Source organism: Caretta caretta, chromosome 18 (assembly GCF_965140235.1).
Source record: "Caretta caretta isolate rCarCar2 chromosome 18, rCarCar1.hap1, whole genome shotgun sequence".
Taxonomy (NCBI): domain Eukaryota; kingdom Metazoa; phylum Chordata; order Testudines; family Cheloniidae; genus Caretta; species Caretta caretta.
Window position 1 is genome coordinate 8,969,223 of NC_134223.1, and position 26,278 is coordinate 8,995,500.

At 44.4% G+C, this 26,278-nt stretch overlaps 2 protein-coding genes across 5 annotated transcripts; one reads left to right on the forward strand and one right to left on the reverse strand.

Annotated features, from left to right (window-relative positions):
• RNF186 (ring finger protein 186) lies at window positions 1-9,858 on the reverse strand. 4 transcript variants are annotated; one of them, XM_075121139.1, is made up of 2 exons: window positions 9,709-9,858; window positions 1-9,156 (listed from the first exon to the last, which is right to left on the reverse strand). In XM_075121139.1, exon 2 carries the CDS (start codon window positions 1,436-1,438, stop codon window positions 533-535), a length of 906 nt encoding a protein of 301 aa, XP_074977240.1. In that variant the 5' UTR covers window positions 1,439-9,156; window positions 9,709-9,858; the 3' UTR covers window positions 1-532. The 4 variants fall into 4 exon arrangements, with proteins under 4 accessions (XP_074977240.1, XP_048680781.2, XP_074977242.1 ...); XM_048824824.2 differs by lacking the exon at window positions 9,709-9,858 and having other exon boundaries at window positions 1-2,071; window positions 9,037-9,266; XM_075121141.1 differs by lacking the exon at window positions 9,709-9,858 and having other exon boundaries at window positions 1-2,071; window positions 7,229-9,266.
• Window positions 9,759-25,625, forward strand: OTUD3 (OTU deubiquitinase 3). Its single transcript, XM_048824823.2, has 8 exons — window positions 9,759-10,046; window positions 11,916-12,064; window positions 13,396-13,508; window positions 17,558-17,680; window positions 18,500-18,625; window positions 19,378-19,474; window positions 20,326-20,513; window positions 21,582-25,625. The coding sequence occupies exons 1-8, from the start codon at window positions 9,826-9,828 to the stop codon at window positions 21,756-21,758; spliced, it is 1,194 nt and encodes a 397-aa protein (XP_048680780.2). The 5' UTR covers window positions 9,759-9,825; the 3' UTR covers window positions 21,759-25,625.
• The last annotated feature ends 653 nt before the right edge of the window (window positions 25,626-26,278 follow it).

Sequence of the window (26,278 nt, forward strand, 5' to 3'; positions counted from 1 at the left end):
TCCATTAAGGCTATTGAGAAATTCTACATACCAGAAACCCTACTTAAAAAACAGACTCAATGTGCCCACCGAGAGCATTGTCTTTATGGTTGTTTTTAACTTTATCCCAGGACTTTCTACCAAGAACAAATATACACAAGCTAAGAAGAGTATCTACAAACACACTGGCAGATGTTATACTGGTCTTCCCAGGAAGCCACCTGATAAGCATTTCATATAATAAACATTCTGCAGTACAAGTCAAAATGCAATACGCCAGAACAAACAAAACCCAAACAAGGAAAATCCTTATTAATTGTATCTCCCATATCAAAAATATTAAATACAAATGTTTCACTAGGTCAGATAATAAAATTAAGCAATATTGTGTGTTGTGGCTACTCCTTACTGGGATACTTTAAGGATGTGTTTTGAATTTATTCTAAGAACAGTGGTTGCTAAAGATCTACATTGTAATGACCAGCCATGGTTTCCCATTTGGCAACTTACAAAGAACTCCAGTCTGCTGTCTCTATAATACCCACCAGTCTTTTCAGGCAATGGCTATGACATCGCTCTCTTTCTTGTGGATTGAGGGAACTGAAATCCCCAAAGAGCTGCAATTGAAATTAGGGTTGCAGCAAAGCACCAAAGACATGATCAACCCCAACATAAGCACAAGACAGAGGACCCATTTAATCAGTCCAGTGTACACAAATGGGAGGACGAGGATGATTAGGATCACCATGAGCAGCAAGAGCAACACAAGTCTTTGGACAGCTGTTTGATTGATACTGGGAATGTCCTGGTTTTCAAAGATAGTGGCACAGCTGGATTGACTACCACCGGTGTCATGTAGCCATTCAGGAGAGACGTGTATCTCAGCATTTGGACAAGGGCTTTCCAAACAGCCTATGATATCTTCTTTATCAAGAAGGGTGCGGATAAGCCCTCCAAACACAACAGTGGGTTTTCTGCACAGAGGGCAGGTGATCATCCAGGTATTGTCCTCGTTCTGAAGGATGAGCTTGAGGCAGACTTCACAGAAGGCATGTTGGCAAGCCAGGAGCTTAGGACTCCTGTAGATGTTGTACCTGTTGAAGCAGATTAGGCAGTCCATATCTGCAATTAATGCTTTGGATGAATGTTGGTGGTCCATTTCTGAAACTAATACTTTACAGGAGTCTGGAGAGTCCATTACTGTTTCTGGAGGCTTAATTGAGTGTGGACAGTTCATTTCTGAAGCTGTTCGTTTAGAGGCATCTGGATTGTTCAGTTCTGTGGCTGATGGTGAAGAGGAGCCTGGACAATCCTTGTCTGCAGCTTCTTCCTTATTGGACCCCAGTCTGTCTGTGTCTGCAGCTTCTTTTGTGGACCCCAGTCTGTCCATCTCTGCAGCTGATGGTCCAGGAGAACTTGATTCATTTTCAATGTGTAGCTTGTCAATTGATCCCTCCATGGAGCGAGATCTTGGTGCAGTTTTGCTTTGCTCAGTTAAAGTGTTTGCTGATTCTGTGGCTCTCTTTATACAGTGTTTTATTCCTGTTACGTGTGTTTGAATAGTGACTCTCTGACAATGACGTTTTTATAAGGCAGGAATCTGTGTTAATCAGTAACTTAACGGCTAAGATATTTTATAATGCCTGATAACATCACTAAGCAATTCGTCTCCAAGAAACAGACCTTGTGGCATTAGTAAAATTGAAATGACAAACCAGTCCTGCTGTGGTGGTCAGACTATGGCAATAGAACAACTATAATCATAAAAGCAGTACTTGTTTTTTTTAAAAGCAATTTCAATGAGTTCTCAAATGCCACTTTGTTGGACTGAGACAGAGTTGGTCGAATTGTGTTATTAGCTTGATGGCATTATTAGTGATATTATGTAGTGCAGTCTTGTGGATAGTCCATGGGCCTGGAAGTCAGGAGAAGCAGGTTCTACTTCCACATCTTATACTGACTTGCTGGGTGGTCTTGGTTAGTTGCTTCAGTTCTCTATGCCTGAGTTTCTCCATGTATAAAACTGGGATAAAGAACATGTACTAGACATGCCTCCCAGAAACTCTTTGTCTAGATCCTCAGATGAAAGGTACTATAGAAATGAAAAGCATGACTATTCGGAATATGTTATCACCTTGAGTATATTTATAGAAAGCGAATACATGGAAAGATGAATGTTTGCCAAGCCCCCTTCTGTCCTCATCTAAACACTGAATTTGCATGACATTTGATTGTATCCTAACCCGTTGTGAGCTCTCTGGCAGGGACTACTCTTTCTTTGGCACTGCTCATCTAGTGTAAAGCCCTGGGTATGCCTATGACACAATACAAAGAATGAGATAGGAAAAAACCAACAGCAGTGAGGCTCAATAATCAATCTAAATCAAAAGGGGTCACAGTATTGCCACCCTTACTTCTGCGCTGCGTGGCTGGAGAGCAGCAGCTGCTTGCCAGGCACCCAGCTCTGAAGGCAGCACCCCGCCAGCAGAAGCACAGAAGTAAGGGTGGCAATACCATACCATGCCACCCTTACGTCTGCACTGCTGCCTTCAGAACTGGGCGGTCGGAGAGTGAAGGCTTCAGGTCAAGGGCCCAGCTCCAAAGGTAGCAGCACAGAAGTAAAGGTGGCAATACCGCGACCCCCCTACAATAACCTTGTGACACCCTCCCACCCCATTTTTGGGTCAGGACCCCTACAGTTACAACACCATGACATTTCAAATTTAAATATCTGAAATCATGAAATTTACAATTTTTAAAATCCTATGACCATGAAACTGACCAAAATGGACTGTGAATTTGGTAGGGCCCTATTCATAGTCCCCTGAGCTGCTTCTACTGTTCAGGATACATTTCAGATGTTCTAACATCGGGTTAGGGGAATGATCACACCTTTCCTCAGGCCTAACATGTTCCCCAGAACTTGGAAACAGATATGTTCTGAAAAAAGATTTTTTTTCGAGTGAAGAGAGTAAATAGCAGTGGTGTTGATTCCTCAATATGCCCCACCATTTATTTTCTGCCTTAGGCAGCAGCCTTAGTGAAAATGGCTACCAGGAGCACGTAAGCACCTTCCATCTGCCACCCCGGAAATGCTGATCAAAAGTCAGTTTGTAAAGTCAGTTCAGATGCAGAGAGTCTTGACGTGTTGCCTGTCACCCAAAGTAATTATGAATAAAGCAGCAAGCTTCAGTGAATATAAAGTCACCTTCAGACTTTTAATGCAACATACAATGTAGAACACAGGAAAAAAGAGGAAAGAAAGATCTTTATAGACAGAGACATTAGAACTGATTCTCTTTTCCTATACACCAATTTTACACTGGTGTAACTCTACTGACTTCGACGGAGTTACTCCTGATTTTCAGCAGAGTAAGTGAGAAGAAAGTACAGCACAATTCTTTTCTTCTTTCTCCTAGGCTACTGGAGATACCATCATGATTTGTGGGATCCCAAACAATAATAATCTCACAAAGCCTCCAGAAGCATGGGACAGACCCCTTTGATCCTATTGGTGGAGAGCTGGGAGTGGTGAAACTAGGCCATGTGTTACTGAGGCTATGGTGAGACACCCCATGTATTGGATCCCAGACAGTCCCAGGTCTTGTTTGTTGTTATGGCTGGACCTTTAGGCTACCCTTAAAAGCCAAGGAATCTGTTACACTGACAAAGAAAAAGAGGGTACTGATGATGGAGATCAGCATAGAAATAAAACCACACTATCAGACTCATTCAACTTGCTAGACAAGGCCTGAAAATCCACATAGACACAGTGTTGCAGGGCTTCTCCCTAGTTTCCAAACACTCGCTATCATGCCCTGTCTTCTTTAAAAAGGTTTAGTCTCTTAACACAGGCAAATAAAGTAACAGAAACCAGTTTTTTAACTCACTCCTTTTCACTCAGGCTTCAAGGTCACCCCTCGCAGGGGTTCTGGTGCCCTTGTTCCTGGCAGCTTCCCACTTCTAGTATTTCCTGCCCCCTGGCAGTCCTTTATAGGCACAGGTGTAGCCCAGGTCCCTTTAACTGGCTGGATTTGGCTCATTTTCTCTGACACAGGGGAGCTAGGCCCAGTTTTACTCACAGGGACCAGTTACCCTGTGACACACAGTTACTAGTGGCAACCTTAGCTTGTCCCGTCAGTCCTGCTCTGGGGCGGGAATACATGGCTGAGCTTATGCAGCACATTTGTAATGCTCATTCCAAGGGAATTGACTCACTTTTTCTGCCTCAATGTCTTTTTTTACCATTCTGAGCGTTTCCTGGGGGTCCATCACACAATGTCACTTCAATCAACTTCGCAGACAAAGGGAACTAGAAATTAATCAGCTGTCAATTCATCTGGAATGCAGCAGTCCTGAAAATATCAGGCAAATCCTGCTAAGGTCATCATAGTTCTAATAAGAAAACAGGGCAATAAATAAAGTGCAGAGTCCAGGGGTGATAAATAAATTGAACATGAGTTATTGATGTAGGGACAGCACGATTGCACTAGTAGTGTATGGCCAGATGTTCTTTGAACCAGCTGTCACAGACAAGGTGGGAAGCATATTTTATGGTCGGAGTGCAGTGGGAGTGCTGTTTGCTCTTAGCAGAGTGAAAGACGTCCTGATCACTCTATTTCACGATGGTAAACAGATAACAGATGAGGGGTCCCTCCTGCCTTTCATACTTCACATCACCCAGCCCATTATTTTGTCTTACCTGTGGCCAAAAGATCATGCTTTCAAGTACCATACCAGGAGTTGAACTCACCACTTACATCACACTATTGTACAATAATAGCCCTAGACCTTGCAATTTCACGGATATCATGTAAATTGTATTGGGGCTATTTCTGCAGAATGCCATCATACTTTCCTGTAAAGTAATGCTTGCTGAGCTGAGTCAGTACCCAGGGCTGTAGGGAGCTAGAGTACAGGGTCAGAAGTTCTGTCGATTGGATGAGAATGGAGGCAATATTTTTTCAACCAAGCATAAAGAAATCAAACTCCCCAAACCTGGCGGCCATTTATCTCTGAGATAGAGTGAGCAAAAAGGGGTTGAGAAAGGAATGGAGAGAAGCGGGAGAAGGGGACAGAGCTGTGTGAATAAATGATTGTTTGGTTCACAGCCAATTCTGAAAAATAAATACTATTGTTCAGTTCAAACCCAACCCATTCTTTGGTGGGGGTGTGTATGTAATTTTCACTGAATCAAATCAGTCAGAAAAATTTTGGTTTGGGCATTTTTAATAAAAGCAAAGGAAATGAGAAACCACATTCACAACAACCAGAGAAGAAGGAAAACAAGGTGGTGGGGTCCTTCTAAGGTTTCCCATGTCCCTGGCGAGTACCGTATTCCCTAGGCTAGAGGTTACCAGGAGCATCTCCATCTCCTGTGTTTTTGTGATTGATGCCAAATTCCCTTGTGAATCTAGCTCAAAAAAATGTTTAATTTGATAATGTTGACATGGTTCTTTTGACATTTCTGATTTTTTTTCTCATTTCAACACAAATTTGTGAAATGTTTTGGTTGACCGGAATCTGCGTTTTTCTGCAAAAGTTTTGTCTGAAAAATTTTGCCCACTTCTAGAAGAGAGTTGGGAGAGGAGAATGAAGGAGGGCTTTGTGGGCGTGATCCAAAGCCCAGTGAAGTCAATGGGAGTCCTCTTGACTTCAGTGAGCTCCAGATCAGGCCCCCGGAGACTGGCAAAGTGGAGCATTATCTGAGGGGTGGAAGCATGTTTAAAGGGACAGAAACAAAGGAGAGGAGTGGAAAGAGAAGGAGAGGGAATTAGACAAAGAAAGGAAAGGAAGCAAGAAAGAGAAGAGAGGAGCTGGAGAGCTTGATGTAAATGAATATTCATCAGGAACTAAATAGAATAAAAGAGTAAGAAGTTTCTCTCTGGCCTCCTAAGCAGGAGAATCTTCGGGATTGAGCTGTGGCTTGGCCTCCTCCTTTTGTCCTTGTGTTTTTATCATCTCCTTGACCTTTTCTACAGCATTCAAGGCTGCACAGCAGCCATCAATACTGCCTGGGGAACTCCACTGAGAATGTTAAAGCATGATAAGGGAAATTGTCTATCAAAAATCATGCCTTTGTTGCCCACAATTCCTATCAGGGATTGTAAAAGCTCTAGAGATGCATAAAAAGCCTCTGCTTTCATATACTGTACTCTGTTTGAATTTTGTGGTGCAGTTCAAGATGATCCATGGAGAGTTAGATGTCAAACTACAGAAGGCTTTCTTTATCAAACCCTCTTCCAGAATAGACAGCTAGTTTTCTAGCTGAGGAAGCTTCTTGTAGTTATAGCTTTCTAGGGAAACAGAGAAATCCACCCTCTGTGACCTTCAGGATTCTGGCAAGAGACACAGTCATTGTTCTCATATTTCTGGCTAATTTTGGGAGGAAGTTTTAGAGCATGGGTAAGGCTTGTAAGAATGATCTCTCAGGCAAGGATCATAATGGACAATGACCATGAGTTAATAAAATCCAGCCTCCCATCTTTCACTCAAAGGACTTTTGCTGCTGAACCTCCCCTCTTGAGCCTCCCTGAAGGGGGAACACTTGCATAGGTTTCTGTGGATCTGTGAGGAATAAGACATCTAAGGGTCCAAGCAGACAACAGCGACCCACATAGCACATTGGGGAGCAGCAAGGCTTCACAAATGGGCAGAATAATAGGGTGCTTGTCACTAGAGGTCTATGGTGTCAGCCGCTAGTATGGGGAGCAGATCTATGGAAGCTAAAGGTTGGTAGGATCACAAGAATGCAGGTTTGTTTGCTGGGAGGACATTGGCTCAGAGCAGGGCCCTCCAAAGTGTATGCGTGGGGTGGAAATTGATAACAAAACAAAAAACTCTTAGGGGGAGGCCTCATTAGTAGGACAGGAGGCTGCACTTTGTTGATATTCTGATAACTGGGCCTACACATTTATCCTAACTGTAAGCTCAACTAGTGAAAAATGGGTAAAGGGTCATGAATTGTCACAATGATTTGTTATAGAAAACTGTTTAAGAAAAGGTGGAAGCAGAAAGACTGAATTAATTTAAACAGAAAGGGTCAAATTATACCACTCAAGGACTGTGTTAAGATGATGACTGGTAAACAAGAGGCACAGAGGAGGATTGGAAATCAAGGAACCAAACTGGTGTGTTGGAAAATAGGTCTACTTGCTGGAAAAAATAAAGTGAGAATGGATTATTCCACCCATCACCTGTTTGGCCCTTTAAAAGAGACTCTGGGGGAGAACACAACAAGAACTCTTACCATCAGCATGGCTGTGGTGGAAAGATTGTTGCCGTGACACCAGACCTTGGATGGGGACACTTGATCTTCATCACTGCATCAGTGACGACCCCCACGTGATACCTGTGAGATCCTTCTCTCTCTTGCCCTCCCTCAAGTGCTCCTTTCTGCCCTCCATTTTCCTACTGTCCTGTCTCTCTCTTTCTCTCAAGTTTTCACCTGATCTTGAAATCAACTGTAATGCATGGCACCAGCATTGTGAGATGAGATGGGCCATCCAGGTCTGCCCAGCCTGAGAAGGATCAGCGAATGAGAGGGACCTGACCAGACCAACAAGATGATGTCCCTGACCAGGGAGGTGAGTCGGAGTCCAAATTAAGAGCTGTCATGCCAACTGCCAGCCCAAAGCATCCATCCATGACTGATCAGCTGCTTTGTATCCTGAGAACATCACAAAAGCAATATTTTCCCCATCTTTACTATCCTATCGCTTCTCTCCCTTTTGTGTCTGTCTTTTTTGTCTAAAGCACAAAAGTGACTATTATTTTCAATTCAGAATTGAACAACAGAATTAATCCTTCCTCCTGCACCAAGAAGGACTGTTTGATAGAATAAGAGACTTTAACCAATATCCACTATTTCCAAAAAGGACTTGGATAGGTTTTGATTAAGTTTGTTTTGCACAATCAATTTCAGCATCAGTGCTCTTTACCTTGTGTTGATTCTTTTCCTTTTGTGTGTTTCAATCAATAAATTCATAGTGTTTGGTCTGAATTTTATACTATGTTTGCCACTGTATTAAGCAGGTGGGGGTCTCTGTAGCTCAGACTCTGGACCTTGTTTAACACCTTTGGCTCATATATTATATCTAAATTAATACAACAGTGAGTATCTGCTTATTCACTAGGAAAGAGAAGAAGAATGCTTTCCTGCCATGGCTGTGCTTCCCCAGGCTCAGCTGTGCAGATAAAAAAAAACTAACTAGAAAAAAATCATTAATACCAACTGGCTCATGGACACAGGAAAATGTTGAATTGGACTGTTAGGTTTCCAAGTCCATGGCCTCATACTCTAGTATGCACTCTGGGTATTGCAACTAAATTGCACATGAGAGTTCCAGCTAGATTTTTTTAATGTTGACTGGGCAATGTATATCAAAATGAATGCCACCAAAATGATGCTAACTCTGTGTGCTTAATAAATACTCATGCCCTATAGGTACTGTGAAGTTTAGTTAATATTTGTAAAACATATAAGAAGGTATTTTCAAGGTACAATTTCATACTTAGCCAACTTGTGCACATGTTTTGGGAGTTGTTCAGGTGTAAAATAGCTTCCTGAAAAAGCTGGTCCTAAAATGCGGTGTTCTATTGTTATTAACTAAAGCTGATGCTGATGATGCATTAAGGGCCTGATTCACAGCCCATTGAAACAAGCTGCTCATTGAGCATGATGATGATAAACAGCATTTTACTGGTAGAAATGAAATTCTTAATGTGGGACTTTGTATTTACCTCCATACCAACTCCGCTAATCCACAACTCTCATCTCACACCCTGGATCTAACTCTTAACAGCCCTATGTTCCCAGCACCAGTATCATGGGATCACACCACAAACTGTGTTATTCTGCTGCCATCTCATGGACAGTTTGCATTCAAGTCTCTCTCTCTCACATGGATTTCATTAATCTGTTATTCTATCAAACTATGCTTTGTGGCAATATTTTAGGGATGAAGTAGAGGCTGATAGCCAGGTCTCCAAAGTGGTTCATGCTATATGATCATAGCTGCAAAAGGAGATCAGGAAGGGAAGAACTCCAACACCCACCTGAGAAAAGGTATCAAAGCAGGTAGCAACTATGGATATCTAGAGCAGCAAAGGGAGGTGCAGTGGACAAAGGCTTGCATCAAGAGCCCTTATCTACAGTCTGGCCAGGCAGATGGACTCCTGTGAAAAGAGGCCCAGTAGCGTCTAAGAGTGAAAGAAGCGAGTGGATTTGAAATTCTTTCCTTCGAGAAGATAAAGAATTAATGAATAATGATATTAAATTATTTTGATTTCCATTCCCCTTCCCACCCACCCCAATTAGGCTCAGCATCCCCCACCCCTTCCTCTCTGCACAATTTCTTCCTTCCACTCTTGTCACACCAATCAGGCTCAGTCTCCCCTTCTCCCCAGACCCAGGCTCACATTTCCCTTCCTCCTTTCCCAAGTTCAGCCCTCCTCTCCCACTTCTCTCCCCACATTCCCCCAGGCTCAGCTTCTGCACCTCCTACCCCCAAGGCTCAGGCTCAGGCCCCCCTTGATCTCTGAGGCTTAGCATCCCTTTCCCTAGTTTCCCCCCTCCACTCCTCCGCACCAGGCTCAGCCTCTTCCTTTCCCCCAAACTCAGCCTCCTGTCCTCTCTCCCGGGTCAGCCTCCTGAAGATGGCGGACCCCATTGACCACGGTTGAGTAGGAGCCGCTCTGGCCCGTCTTGGGCACGCTCTATGGTCCTACCGGTAGAAAGGCCGTCACGTGACAGAGGCGGGACGAAGCCGGCCAGGGAGGCGGGGTTCCGGCGCAGGCCGCACAGCAGCCGGTGTAGCGTTGGGGGCTTGGGGCAGCAGCCGGGTCATGTCCCGCAGGCAGGCGGCCAAGGCGCGGCCCGGCGGCGGGGGCAAGAAGGCGGAGATGGAGCGGAAGCGGGACGAGCGGGCGGCCCGCCGGGCGCTGGCCAAGGAGCGCAGGAACCGGGCCCCCCCGGAGGGCGGCGGCGCCGCGGCCCAGGAGTTCGTTAGCTTCGGCAACCAGCTGCAGGCGCTGGGCCTCAAGCTGCGCGAGGTGCCGGGCGACGGGTGAGCGCGCGGAGGCGAGGCCACGCCCCCCTGCCGGCCCCCCTCGCGCACTACGCCCCCTCCCCCGTGCCCTCCGCTGCGCCACGCCCCCTGCCCGGGCCCCCAGCTGTGCCCGCCTGCGCTGGGCACGCTGCCCTGGGGTGCAGCCCAGGCCGCCGGCTCCTGCTGTCCTGGGCACACGGCCCTTGACCCAGGTACCAGCCCCCCCACCCATCCCTGGCAGCCTGACCCCACCCTCCAGCTCCTCTGCACCACACGCGCTGGCTTCCCTGATCCAGGTTCACAGCACTCGCGCCGCCCATGTGCCTCAGCACGGACCTAGGTTTCAGAGGGGTCGCCCTGTTAGTCCGTATCAGCAAAAACAACGAGGAGACCGTGTGGCACCTTAGGGACTAACAGATTTATTTGGGCATAAATTTGCATCTGATTAAGTTTGCATTGGTTTTAGCCCACGACAGCTTATGCCCAAATAAATTTGTTAGTCTCTAAGGTGCCACAAGGACGCTGCCTTGGTTTAACATGAACCTAGTGGTTCATGTACTCTCCAAAAACAATACTGAAAATTACTTGGACTTGCTTCAATTCTGCAGCCTTGTAGGAAGTGTTAATGCAGCACATATAGGGGCTGAGGACTAAGTGAGGGTGCGTGGAGGCCGCCTTGTAGAACTACGAGGTAGTAGTCTATCCACTTGATGACAAGAGGAGAGGACAGTATTGCAACTGTGAAACTGTAAAGTGAAACTGATAAGATTCTTGCCAGTTTTTTGAGTTTTTTTTAGAAAGCTTTGAGCTGCAGCAGAGGCAAGGAATGGAGTTGATCGAAAGGGGAGAGACCCCCCCAGAATCCAAGCTGAGGCAGAGGTACAAGTGTGGAGACACCTCAAAAATCAGAAGCACAGGGGTAGAGGTTGGGAGAGCGTGCGTTCCTTCTAGCGTCTACAGGAGTCCTTTGTCTGGGGAGGGCAGCCTTCAAATTTATCAGGTTTTTATTGGCTAATGGCAGATCTGGAAGATGGAGGCCCCTGAACCAGGGTCCCAGGACATCACAGTGTTGGGAATCTCAGTCCCATTTTCTGTTCCAGCAGCTGGAGATTAGGTTCTCAATGGTGGACTGACCCTCATATTTTACATTGGCCTGTGCCTGTTAGGTGTCTCATTAACTTTTTAATCTCTGATATGTTCCCATCAGTCTTGTTACCTGTATTTTGAATAGCAGTTGAATGCTCTCTCACCTGATAAATAATCCAGTTTTTGTAACTTATACATATATATGCTAAAGACACAATGTCACTATATATACTTGATTGAGGAGGGCAGGTTGAATGACCCAACCCCTTGAAGAGATTATCATGTTAGAGAACATCCCAATTCTTTAAAATATACCTATAGTTAACCCTTCGGGTAGGGGGTGACTACTGCATTAAGGGATAACAGAATAGTTGACTGTGTGGAAAGTGTCGCTATTCAATAATTTGCTCTTTGTAGCATCCCATCCTTTGTCTTGGCTGGGATTTTTGAAGCGATTTAAAGGAATTAGGTGCCCAAATCCCCCTGATTTCAAGGACAGTTGTTGGCCCATGAGTCAGTGGTTTTCTATCTTGTTCTTAGCGGATAGGTGACTAATTCAGTAAAAGCAGTACACTCTTGCTGCTAGTAGGTAAACACTTACAGTTTCAGTAGAGATGCTGAGTGAACATGGAGGTTGTACTCATCTCACTACAGGCATGACGTGCAGGGAAGCTTACTTTCCTGCTGCCATGACTGCACTGTTCCTATATGTAAATCACAGATTTCAGCATTAATCAGATACCTTTCACCAATGTTAAATACATGGCAAACAGACTATTCTGAAGTGTTGTCTTTCTACAGCAACTGTTTGTTCCGGGCCCTTGGTGACCAGCTTGAGGGGCACTCCAGAAACCACCTCAAATACCGCCAGGAAACAGTGGATTACATGATAAAGCAGAGGGAAGATTTTGAACCTTTTGTGGAGGATGATGTTCCCTTTGAGAGACATGGTATGGAAACTGTAGGATCCTGGCAGAAGGAGTTATTGTGTAAATAATCCCTTAGCTAAACCTCTCGCCCTTCCATTTTCCCAACCCAAAGCTACCTTAGAGTAGCTATTCATTCTTCAGATGCAATTTGTAGACACAAGAGTTTTCCACCAACAAGGCTTTAGGGGAGGGTGGGAGGCCAGCCAGGAAGGCGAGCTGCTAATTGGTCTTGGTATGTGGACAAATACGGGAGCAGTTTGGAGAGGCAAAGAAGCCTAAGGGTATATCTACACTGTAGCACTGAGGTGTAATTCCCAGGTTGGGTAGATGTATGTGTGGCTGCAGTGGCCTGGGTGGTGGCTTAGGTTAGCTGCCCACATATGTACCTAGGATCTTGGACTGGGTTGTACTCAGGCAGCTAGCCCAAGCCGCTGCTTGTGCTTTCATCGCCACACTGCTATTTTTAAGGTGCTTGCTTGATCAGAGCTAGCACACCTATGTCTACCCGAGTTGGGAATTTCACCATGCAGCTGCAATGTAGACCCACTGTAAGTGAGTTAGGTACCCAACTCCCATTGAATTTCAGTGAGTGAATGCCCAACTCTTTGGGTTCCTTTGAAAATCTCACCCTAAACTGCTTGGTTTTAGTAGGACTTCAGATTAAGTGGAATCCTTGCTGTATAACATTATATAATGCTAACTCTACGTAAGAGCAAAAACAGAGCCTTATTTAGACTTTGCTATACGAGCCTGGAGAAACCCTTAAGTAAGGGCTTGCCTACACTACTGCTCGGGGCCGATCTAAGATACACAACCTCAGCTATGTGAATAGTGTAGCTGAAGTCGACGTACTTAGATCTACGTACCATGGTGTCTTCGCTGTGGTAAGTCAACAGCTGACGCTCTCCTGTCGACTGCACTTGTGCATCTCATTCTGGTGGAGTACCGGAGTCTATGGGAGAGCGCTCAGTGGTTGATTTACCACGTCTAAATCGACCCCTGCTGGATCGAACGCTGCCCGCTGATCCAGCGAGTTGTGTAGACAAGCCCTAACACACAGGTGATACAGGAAACGGTTTTAGTGACTCATTACATGGCATGCTTCTTTCTGAGTTACTGCTGAGCTGACAACCTCACATGTGTTAGGGAAGACTGTTGTGGTAGAAGCATTTTCTATGGTAATTAAAGACCCTCCTGATCTTTGTTATGGCCAAATTCCAACATAAATAATCACATTTGTCTGTCAGGCTTGTTGCTGAGGTGTGGTTCTCTTTCGCCACCAGTGTTTCTGTAGGTGTCAAATTCAAATCTCTAACCTTTTCTGCATCCATTTTGAATTATTTTTTTTTTAGTTGCCAATTTGGCGAAGCCTGGTACATTTGCTGGCAATGATGCTATTGTGGCATTTGCAAGGAACAATCAAATGAATGTGGTTATTCATCAGCTCAATGCCCCTCTGTGGCAGGTAAGAATCAACGCTGAACTTTCCTACCTTGGCCTGGCTTCATGCTGACTAATACAGATGGTGTTAAATTTGCTGATGTCTGATGTTTCTTTTTCAAATTACTCTTGGCTGGGTTTTGGAATGATGCTGAATGGCTCTTTGCTTCCCTCCTCCCTCCTGCAAAGTTTCTCCCAAAATGTAAGCAAGGAGGAGCAGGATAAGACACTCTAATTTTGGCTAATAAATAGCAATTGAACATCTGAAACTTAAGCATGTCAGGCCAGATCGTCTTGTGTAAACTGACATCTCCATTGAGTGAGACTTACATCACCTGAGGATTAGGCGTATGTGTAGAATGTGTTTTGATATTAGATTGAGTTAAGGTTGGGGAAGGTTCTTGGTGCTGACATGCTTTAGGAGTTAGAAAATAAGTGTGGTAAGGCTGTCAACCTAATGTAGGAGTTGGTGTTGTGGCAGGGCCCTTTGATGCCTGTTGTGTGTGAAGCTCCATTAGTTGGTGTTTTGGGGAAGTGCAGACTGAGTTAGTGTTTTTGTGGGTGACATGGAGTGGATAGAACCGTAAACTTCTTGCAGTAACTCTGCAGGACAAATTAGCACTGGCCAAAGCACTATTGGTTTAGCTACATGGATGTAGAACTTCTGGGATGTGCAGAAATCAGTTGGGTTGATCCCCTGTGTGAATTCTCTATGTATTTCCTAAGATTTGTGTCCTATTTAACTACTACTGAACTGCTTTGAAAGCTACTGCTGCTTTACATTGCTGTTTTACTGAAATCAGTGAATTGTTAGGATCTACCATGTACTGTGTGTTTGCTAGTGGTATTTTGAATGACATTCAGGTAAATGTCACCAGCATAAGAATGTGGACTATGCAGGGACTGAGATGTTTGAGAGAGCTCTTTGTTAGCTTGCCTCAATCCTCTGTAATACAACAGCAAGCATATCTGTTAAACAGTTCCCTTGGGAGGTTGGCAAAGTCTGAGATGACAGAAGAATGAGCTATCTGTATGGATTCTCATAGTGAATGAATCCATACTGAACCTTCCCCCTCTGTATTCAGAGGAGCAGCATGTGAGTGTGGATCTTCAGTCCTGGATCATTCATCTGTATGTCTGTGCTTTAGTGAGGTGGAGGTAAAGGAGTAGCCCTCCTTTACAAATAGTACAACAAAATGCATAGATTAGGTCTACTGCAGAGTCAGAGAAGTTATAAATTGGAAGGTCTAATTGGCATTTTAAATGCACTCCAGCATGCTGTAAAGTAAACTGTTGGATGGATTTCAGAAGTAGAAAAGGTGCATTTAGAGAGTTTCGATGACCCAATATAAGTTAGGTAGCTAACCCACATATACTAAAGAAAAAGCATTCTACTATTATGCTAAATTAGCTAGTTACAAATCCAGCAAGAATAATGCTCAGCTGTGGTAGAACCTCAGAGTTATGAGCTGACCAGTCAACCATACCCCTCATTTGTAACCGGAAGTACACAATCATGCAGCAGGAGAGACCAAATAAAACAAACACAGTACAGTGCTGTGTTAAATGTAAAAAAAAAAAAAGCAGCATTGTTCTTCTGCATAATAAAGTCTCAAAGCTGTGTTAAGTCAATATTCAGTTGTAAACTTTTGAAAGAACCATAGTGTTTTGTTCAGAGTTAGGAACAACCTCTGTTCCCGAGATGTTTGTAACTCTGAGGTTCTATTGTACTTGGCTTCTCAGAGCATGTAGAGGCAACCACTATGCAGGAGCTCATGGAGAGGTTACTCAGGTTATTGTTTTGAGCTGGTTGTGCAAGTTGATGTGCTCACTCTTATCAGTACATCATGTATCACCTCAACAAGTACTGCCTGAGTGTTCCCTCATTCAATGACCATTTTCAGTGCCCTCACTACAGGGGTTATGATAAGATTCCTTGTCTTGTGTGACTGAATGTAGTGCTGATGAAAGGTGCTAGTTGACAGCTCCAGTGATGGAAGTCCCCTACCACAGAACAAGTATATTGGGGCAGCTGTGTAGATCTCTCCCTACAACTGCCATTGTGCCTCAGAGAGATGTCTTTAGGGGAGTTTATTTTACATGCTTCACTTGAGCCCTTGGTCTCAGCAATAGAACAGATGGGGGTTGACTTGTAAGAGAGACATCTTAAGCACAAAGCAACCAACCTGAGAAAATCCTGGTAGAGCAAGTATTCAACGCCTCCCACTCTACTTATTTCTCAATCATTTTTGGTCTGCTCTAAAGCCTAGTGAAGTCACTGGACATCTTTCCATTGACACCGTTGGGGTTTGGATCAGCCCTCTTGATTTATTTGGAAAAAATGCTTTTTGAGATGCATATTACACATGGAGTTACAGGGTTTGCTTTGTGCCTAATGATGCCATTGCCATTCTCCTTTGGTTTAAGGTGCTCTCCCTAACAAGGTCTATTTCCAGTACAAAGTAGCACCTTTACCGCCATAAACGTCTCCCCCTTACTCTCACAGATATTATGGAGCACACAGCAAGCAGCAATAACAATGGGAATGTTGGTTGCGCTGAGGTCTGACCTACTCAGCAAACAGCGCCAGTGAGCTTTTAAATGTCCAAAGACACATTCTACCACCATTCTGCACTTGCTCAGCCTATAGTTGAACTGCTCCTTACTACTGTCCAGGCTTCATGAGCCATGGGAGCAAGGGGTAGGCGCGACCACACGGTGCTACCAGCTGGGAGAGCAGGCTGAGGCAGAAGCCTCCAGCTCACATGATATTCCAGGCAGGACTGAGTCTCCATGAGATGAAACTTGAAGAGAATGACCTGGAGCATCTGGCTCCCATTCGGTGCTCTAAGAGGAGGATAGCCATGTCTGTCCAGGTGCCCCTGCTCGACCTCACCAAGGTCTACCAGGAGCACCCAGGAGACGTACAATGTTTCAGTCCTACTACACTGTCTGCCGCGAAGGCAAGGAGTTGCTGCTGTGTAGCAATGCAGTACCGTGTCTGCCAGCAGCACCCAGGAGACGTACAGTGAGCTGAGCAGGCTCCATGCTTGCTGTGGTATGGCGTCTGCATGGGTAACCCAGGAAAAAAGGCGTGAAACGATTGTCTGCCATTGCTCTCACAGAGGGAGGATGGGAGGGGGGCCTGACGACATGTACCCAAAACTACCCGCGATAATGTTTTTGCCCCATCAGGCATTGGGAGCTTAACCCAGAATTCCAATGGGTGGCGGAGACTGCGAGAACTGTGGGATAGCTACCCACAGTGCACTGCTCTGTAAGTTGATGCCAGTCACTGTAGTGAGGATGCACTTCGCCAACTTAATGCGCTTAGTGTGGACATACGCAATTGACTGTATAAACTTTCTAAAAATCGACTTCTCTAAAATCGACATAATTTTGTAGTGTAGACATACCCTTAGTTGCTTTCAGAAACGTGGAGGAGCGAGCGTTCTTTGTGCTGCTTTGGGTATTGGTCATCTGGTTTGGCAAGTAAGTAAAGGAGGAGCTGACTTATAAATATTTGGTTATGAAAATGGATTTAATTCTCTGCATTCCATTTCAGAGTTGGGATCTTAAACCTCTTATGTAAAAAAGTTTAAGTAACTTAAAATATCAGGGTGCCTTCCTATATTTAGAGCTTGAGTTATTCTAGCAGCTGTTACATCCCTAGAAGCAGCTAATTCCCAGGCTAGGTGTCTTTTCTACAGATATTGCTAAGCTTTGGCTGGCACAAATGAAAACTTTCGTTTTCTTTAATTTCTAGGCCTGCTGTAGTAGTAAAGAGCAAAAATTGACCAGCACTGCATTTCTAAAGTCATAAGAATCAAGCAGCTGATACGGCTTCCTAGTACTAGAGCTTGCATATTATAGATATTATTTTAAGTACATCTGGACTACTGCCTAAATGTTCCTTAGTTAAAGGTCTTAGCTATCTAGGTAGTTTCCTAGGTCAATGTTTTGTATTGGTCTTGAGCACTGCTTGATTAAAAGAAAAAAAAAATCAAATGCTCTTCAGAATGTAAAGTTGATTCAAATTCAAGGCCTCTTTGGGAATCTCTCCATGTTCCTCAGATTCGAGGCACGGATAAAAGCAACGCAAGGGAACTGCACATCGCCTATCGGTATGGAGAGCACTATGATAGCGTGCGGAGAATAAATGACAACTCTGAAGCCCCCGCACATCTTCAAACAGAGGTCGGTGATGACAGAACAATCTCCTCTGGTCTGGAGTGGGCATCAAACTAGAGTCTGGGTCTCCGGTATCTGCCTGCTCGATTTGATTGACTATGTCAGAAGTGATTGTCTTCGATGGTGTGTGCGCGTGCATGCGGCACCCTCTCATTGACGGTGTTGGTGTTGAGCATTGGGGTGTAAAAAATGTCCCCCAGTTGTTACAGTTGGTGATGTCCACTTAGCAGGCTGTTGGAGAAAGTTTCTACATTTACAGGACTGGGATGCTACTGAATTCTAGTCCTGGCTCTGATCAGTGCAGAGTGCCCAAATGTCCTTGAATCGTGTAAACACATGATGTGCGTGCACCTCCAATGTAAAAAAACCAGGGGGGGGGGAGATGAAGGTGAAACAGCCTTACCCTAGAGCCATCTCTGTCCCTCATTAACTATGGAGGGTTAGAGTGTGTTGTCCCGGAGTCACTGTGCATGCAGTTTTACAACATGCACCTTCTAAGTGAGGGTAAGTACTTGAAATTTTCTTTTATGAAGTCTGCTTGCTATACATAATCCTACAGCATCAGAAGCTTTTCACCGTATAATGCAAGACTCGGGCAACAGTGGAAATGACAATGGAAAATTATCCAGTTTGTGGGGTGTTTGTTTGTTTTTGTTTTTTTTTAATAAAGGACATTCCAGGCAAAGGTATTTAATTCTCTAGCCAAGTTCAATGGTTAGCACTAGATTTCCTTTTGTCATGTCTTGAAATGACCGTATCTTCATATGCTAGGGGACCCTGATTTGACCCGTGCTGGTACTTTTCATGGTTTCCTTGTCATTGCAGATGCTGTGTAAAAATGAATCTAATAAGAGGGAGAAAATCAGGCCACAGAAGGCCGAATCTGAAGAGGAGTTAGAGGATGAAGTGGAAGATGCTGTACAAAAAGTCTGTAATGCAACTGGGTGTTCGGTCAGTATTTTGTCTAATCTTCATTTCTGAGTGATGCACTCAATGGAGGGCGCCTCTTATTACATCAAAGGTGACCTGCAAATGGGTCATGGGCTGGTGCTGCTGAGCAGTTTCAGCACCAGAGCTGCAAATCACTGGTCAGGACTTTCAAGGGACATGCGTCATGCTACCCATATATTAGCTACAGGTGAAGTATTTCAGGAATGACCGGATTTTTTTTTTTGGGTGTTCAGCTTGAGGCCCCTTGAAGGTGCCAGATTTTCAGAGAGTGCCGAGAACCCATTCGCTGAAATTCAGGCCCTTTAAGGTATTGTAAAGTGGGCACCCAAAATCCCTAGTCACTTTGGCCATTGTTGTTAAATAGCTGTAATTAGTAGCCGTACTGTCCCTGTAGATTATTATCTGTATTGTAGTAGCTCCTAGGGGCAGACCAAGAATTGGGATCCATAGTGCTGGGGTACATACAGACAGAACAGGGACTCTCCAGTATTCTGAAGTGCTTAGATCATGCGGGCTATACCTTAGCACATCAGCACTCGTCTGCTTGACTGTGCAATCAGAGTTTTTGGATTCGGCCGCTGAGTTTAAATCAGATTTGTCACTTACTCTGCCCTACTGAAAACTAGAACGGTGTAAATTTATAAGAATTTCCCAACCAAGATTTGCTTTTAGCTAGAACGTGTAGATAATTGTTTAACAGGTCTGAGGGGTTCAAATCTATCCCACATATTAATATCTCTATTTGCGGCTAGGATGTTGATTTAATCGTCCAGATTCTGGAAGTGAAGAACTACGATATTGACTCTGCAATATTTGGCATTCTCCAAGTGAATGAAGTGAAAAGAATCTGTAAGTAAATGGAGGATTTTTTAAATACTCTTGTGTTTCTGAGAAATGCTGGCAGGAGGGCACTGGAGACAAAGGTTTTCTCCTTATCCCCATGAGATGCGTAGCACTGGCAGTAGCAGTGCAAGCTTCTCCTCACATGTCCCACCAGGGTGCCTCAGCCCCAGCTTGAAAGGATCACCTGTGAGGGGATAAGATTAAACTTCTACTCTGATCAATGCTTGGTGACTCAGCTGAGGCTTCCAGGGTGGAGCCATCTGTGAAGCTGGTTTCAGTGAGTATGCTAGAAACTTGAGTGAGCCCACCAACTGATTTCATCCAGGACACTGAGCAGCTAGTCCCAACCAACCTGCGCTGGGTTTGTGCTGATGACATAACAGTTACAAGGCTCCACTTCAGATTACTGATGCTATTCAGTCCCTCAGATAAATGGATTTTCAGTGTTTACTAATTGATCTCATTGATTCTAATCTATTCTAAACCTGCTGTTGCACTCAGGCCTCTGGTGTCCCTTCACCTGAGACTTTTAGGTCCTGAGGATATTTTCACCACAAAGTTAATAAAAGCATGCTACTAAAAGGCAACAAAGATCAAGTACATTCTTGTGTGTATATATATATGGTCCTCTTTTGAACCATGCAACGGGTGTGAAATTTGAGGGTTCCCCAAAAAAAAAGTGTGGGCTCCATAAATTGGTTACCATGAGCAGCCCCATAACTAGCTAAGTGGTTTAAGCAGTATATGCCACTTTCTTAAATTAAAGCCTTGCAGAAAGCCCACTGGGAACCCAGTGACATTCTGTAACCAAGAGATGGATTGTATTAGTGTCTGAGTGAAATCTCTTCCCTTGATAGATTCTGAAGAGGAATGTGAGACCCAGGCCAAAGGTCAGAAGTCACAGAGCTCAGCCTTGTGGAAGGAGAATGGAAGTGGCACCAGAATATTTGGAAATCAGGGGTTGCATCAGGATGGAACAAAAAACAACGAGACACAGGCTAGTCCAGATGAAGAGAATCAAACCAACAAAAAACATTTCCCAAAGGTATCTATCTGGAGGGCTGGGAGCAGGTCAGCTGCAGGTTCAGTGGAACTGTGACATTCTGGTGAACTTGATTAAGGTTTAATCCTGGAAACATTTTGCCCATGTATACAAACTTACTGTATTGCTGCAAGAAATGCACTCCCTGAACTTGCTAGCTGTACTGCTGGGATCTGATCTGTGTCAGGCCATGCTCTTCTGACAAAGGGGAACAAGAATGTTATACTAACATGTGGCCTCTTGTTTCTCAAATGAGAAGATGCTATAGGTACTCTCCCAGGACTTTGTGTACATTCAGGCCTCTGGTTTGTAGCCTTGTGCTTTAATATCATCCTGTTTTCCTCCCTGTGCTATAGAACAGCATATTCCTCTGTCTTGAGTAGGGCCTATGGGTAGGATCCTACCAAATTCACAGCCATGAAAAACGCATCACGGACCATGAAATCTGGTCTCCCTCCATGAAATCCGATCTTGTGTGCTTTTACCCTATACTATGCAGATTGCATGGGGGAGACCAGTGTTTCTCAAATCGGGGGTCCTGACCCAAAGGGGAGTTGCAGGTGGGGGGTGTCACAAGGTTATTTTAGGGGGGGTGCAATATTGCCACCCTTCTGCACTGCCTTCGGAGCTGGGCAGCCAGAGAGCGGCGGCTGCTGGCCAGGAACCCGGCTCTGAAGGCAGAGCCATTGCCAGCAGCAGCACAGAGTAAGGGTGGCCCGGTCTGATGTTGCCACCCTGACTTCTGCGCTGCTGCCTGCAGAGCTGGGCGGCTGGAGAGCGGCGGCTGCTGGCTCAGGGCCCGGCTCTGCAGGCGGCAGCGCAGAAGTCAGGGTCGTAATACCACAACCCCCTCTACAATAGCCTTGTGACCTCCCCCACAACTCCTTTTTGGGTCAGGACCCCTACAACTACAACACTGTGACATTTCAGATGTAAATAGCTGAAATCATGACATTTATGATTTTAAAAATCCTATGTCTGTGAAATTGACCAAAATGGACTATGAATTTGGTAGGGCCCTACCTATGGGTGTTTGAAAGTGTATTTATTGTTGGACTCTTCCCTTTTAAGGTATCCAATAAACAAAGGAAGGAGCAGCAGCGGCTAGAGAAGAAGAAGAGGCAGGAAGAAAGGCACCGGCAGAAAGTCCTGGCCAACAGGAGTAACAATGCAGACAACAACAGGAGTGAGACGGACTCGGATACGCAAGTCACCCTGGTGAAGACCCTTGCAGCTCTGAACATATGACTGATAGTATTGTGGGTTCTTTGATGGAATATGTGAATGGCAAATAAGACTGATAGGAAGGGCACTGAGCTTTCAGACAAAGCCATCTTCAAAGCAGATTCCCCAACACCCCTCTATTTTTAAACCATGTTTCCGTGGGGTTCTCTTTGGTTCTCCAGCTGTGGGAAGCACAACTCTTCAGTAACACTAAAGAGCATCAGCCAAGCTTGTGAGAGCTGGGCAATCAAGGTTAAGCAAAGTGAAAATGCCGACACTTGTTTTTACTATTCCTGAAACAGAGTCTATTCAACCTTGATCCATCACCCAACACACCTTGTGTGAATTTTGCTTGGAGATCTCACAATATTCCTTAAGTTAACTCTGACTACATTTTACAAAGCTCAAGCATGGAAGAGCTGTTATTTTAAATTACTGTGCAGGAACATTTTAACTGCTCCCAACTCAGGAACTTTTCTTTCTCTATTTAAAATAGATTAGGACAAAATTCCCAAATCCCTTTCAAAGCTAAATCAGCCAAATGCTATACCAGACATGTTAGATTTCTTTCCCTCTCCATTTGTAACTTGATAGCAAGTTATAGTCCAGATAGAGCTGCTCTTGCTTTTTTTGCACTAAGCCAGATGCTAAATGCTGCTAACTATTAGAGGAGATGGGAAAATGCAGGGAGATGGGGATGGTTGGGTCTATGCTTGTGTTTTTTGCACAGAGAGGGTGAACTCTTAAGTCTGGAGATGCTCTGATCTGCTGGCAACTGAGTTCCCCTTCTGACAATGCTGCTCCAATAATAGCAGGGGGATGCCAATGTATTCCCTACATTGCTGAGTGGATTCACCCAATCTGGTGAGGTTTAAGAAGATAATCTTTTACCATAAGCAGGTGTAAGATTGCTATTGTATAGTAACAAAGATGTGCTGGTGTTTGGACCATCCTCGACCTTGCTCCTGAGCATTCAGCACTAGAGTCCAAAATAGGGCCAAACTCCATAGTTCTTAATTTGATGGGTTGGAGCATTGGACATCACTTAAGTGTTTGGACCTGCATCAAGAGTTAAGTTTAAAAAGTGAAGGATGGGGGGGGGAAGCCCTTTACTCAGAATAAAGTCTAAGCAGAATGTTTGACTGAGATGAGCTTTGAAAAGTGATCCTAGATGTCTTAATCATCGTACATTGGTACTAGAACATGTATAGACGTGAAAGATACACATGTCCTTTTAGCTTAATTGCCAAATCTCTTAAGTGGTTCTTGGTTTCCTCTTACTGTATATTAGTAACATTTGAAGCACTAGAAGAAATGGTGCTCTATTTGGCATGCCAGCAATATTAAAGGTTGCAGTAGAAAAGTAAAACTGTGAACTCTGACCTTAGAGTTTAAAAAGCCACTTGGTGGTAGTAAATATAATGAAAAGTAGCCCTTCTGCTTAGAGAGATGTGATGCTGCATCTAACCGGTCAGGAGGTACATTACTGGCAGATCAGTCCAAGTTTTGGAAGTCATTGTTCCAACTAGGCTACAGACTCCAGAAGTGATTACTAACACCTAGCAACTTTGCACTTTGCTGCTCTGATTGCTAGTGAGGTGGGGGCCCGGGGGGGAGCTAAAAAGTGAATCTGACAAAGGGCATGTCACTTAACCAGCAGCAAATAAAAGGTATTTACAGCAGTGGGGAAAATGCTTTAGCAAGGTTGTATCTACAGGTCACTAAGAGGTTGCCTCCTTGCTTAGCCCCACTATGTTTTGATATAGGGAGGAGAGCCTGCTTCTGTAAGTGACTAGACAAATGTCTGAGCTGAAGTGACAATGCTGGTTCGTCAGCTGTATAACTAGGATTTGGATTCTTGATATTCTTTGTGAATCATGTAGCTTTTTCTTGAGTCAGAGCTGATTAGAGGATTGTTTGTCCATCCGATTCTGGATGAGGAGTAGGGAGGAAGTTGTTCGGAAAGAAAATATAGCTTCTACCATAAGCACAGACGCTTCCTCCATCATTGACCCTGCAATTCCAACCTTGTTCTTGAAGAGATTCACTGGGCTGGCTTTTTCATGCAGTGCTATCAGATCTTTAGTGGGAGGGGAAGAGTGATCATACATTCAGATACTTAACTATGGTACCTGAAACGGAATATGCAATAGAAAATGCTTTCATTTGTAAGTGTAAATGAATTAAACAAGCTGCACTGGGCTGATTGTCTTGTTAAAGCACTCAACTTCACTCCAGCAAGCTGTGCCAAGAAATCCAGCCTGTAGTAGTTGAGGGTCCCAAACTCTCCTGCCCTCTGTGGTACAGACTCTCTGGTCTGGCTGATGGAAATTCTCCTCCCTTTAAAATCTAGAACATCTCTGACAGAGGGAGTTCCCTGTACTTTGTTCCTCCAGGAACTTCCTTTTGTGCCTGTTGGCTAAATGAGATTTGGCAGTTGTCCTCTAGGTGGCAGGCTGTGAATAGCCTTTACAGGGAGAAGATCATCAGGAAAATGAGCAGAGAATGAGTCCAATTCATTCCCTTACAGCTTTTATTGTCGAGCTCTTTGGTATGGAGCTAACTGTGCTACATGGCATTGGGTGTCTTTGCAGTGGGGTGATGAGCTCAGCAATTTTTTCCCTTGCCATTTTACATTAGGGTCAGTTCCCACCCATGTAGCAGACACCATCTCCATCCCAAGAAGCCTGCTGCTTGAGAATCCTCTGGTTTTATCAAGGTGGCTACTTAGTACAAAACTCATTGGTCTTAATGCTAGAATGGGACTTAAATAGCTCAGGATAGGCAGTGGTATATGGAGACTTCAAACTCTAGATCTCTCTGGATGCAGATACAGCTTTACCAATGGTAGTTTAGTGGCTTAGGTGAAATGAATACGTTTGAGTCCTGCTAGAAAGGTACTATCATCATGGGCACTTTGAGGCCTGAGACTGAATGAATATTGATTCCTTTGAAGTCTGAGAGGTGCTCCTTCAAGAGAAGTTTAGCAAACATTGTCAGAAGCTTTTACTGCCGCTGCTCCTTGTGATATACCTATTTGGATAGAGGGTTAGCTCAGCAGGTGGAAACTTGCATAACTCCACTGACTTTAATGGAGTTAAATTGGTAATGTAAACCAAGCCTATGTCTGTAAAACTGTTGCTAGTTATACTGACCTAACCCCCACTGTAGACCATGCTATGGGCTTCTCCCATCAACATAGCTACTGCCTCTTGGGGAGGTGGAGTACCTATACCAATGGGGAAACTCTCCTATCTTCATTATGCACTACAGCACTAAGTGTAGACAAGCAATTATTGCCAAACTATGCAGGTTGAGCATGTGGTCAATTGTTCTTTAATGCTATCAGTCCAATACCTTCCGCCAGTAAACGTAAAGAGAAAATACCCCCATAGCAGTTAAATGGCATTGAAAGTAAAACACTTGGCTGGAGGTTGCACATGGTAACAAAAGCAGGCTTGGGTCTGAGTAAGTGGCAGGGAGGCTTCCCCTATCTTTAACTGTGCACTAATTCTAGTTCCTTTCTGGTGATACCTTAACCCTCCCTGGAGGGCATTCAATCCATCTGTTGACTTACCAGTGGTCTTACCTCATCTGCAGTGCCTGACTATTAGAAGAGTCACATGACCTGTAGCATTTGCATCCATAGTAATGCTCCAGATGTCCCTAATTTCCCTTGGATTCTGTTGAAACTGAGTAGGGATCTTCTCTTCTCTCCCTTCCTACTTCAGAGTGCTCTGTGGGGCTCCTGCCCCGTCAAACCAAATGTCTGTCTCTTTTAATTTAATACTTGGTGCAATAGAAGCTGCAAAGACGTGCCATGAACTAGGAGAATGGATTTTTGTATATTGCTCGTACAGATTAAAGGCAACATTTTCAGATTACTAAAAACTGGCTTACTTCATTTTGTTGAGTAAGAATGTACTAGCCAACACACCCAAGCAATCTGGTTCTTATCTGGTCCCCATTACTGTAGTGTGGGAGTGTTTCAGTGTTCAATGTATTTATCCTCAACACCCAGTGTGGTAGGGCAATGGAATCTCCATTTTATAGAGGAGGAACAGCGGCTCAGACATGCTAAGTGACCAGCCCAATGTGAGGCAAGCATGAACTGTGCAGCATCAACTCTATTCAGAGCTGGTTAGCTCCATTTTGCCACCCCTTTACACAATGGTATTGTGCTGTGAAGAGGGCCAAATTAACAACCCTTCAGCAGAAAAGCTAAAGCAGGGCACTGATTGCGTACACTTTCCCATATGACTTAGTTCTAGGGTTACCACCTTTGTGGCTTAAACTACCCACTAAAATCTAGGTGGTTTGAAAATTCTAAGCATTTCTAGGTGCTAACCTTAAACCAAGTTACTCTTACACTGTAGATCCAGGAAATTATCTGTGGTAAACATCCATGATCTTCCTACATCCGCAGCAGACCTGCTCAAAGACTACCACTAACGATCATGGTTTACAAGCCAATCCATGAGTTACGTTACTTCATTCAGTGAAGACACCACTAACCAATTACCAGTGATTGTAGGCAGGCCTGC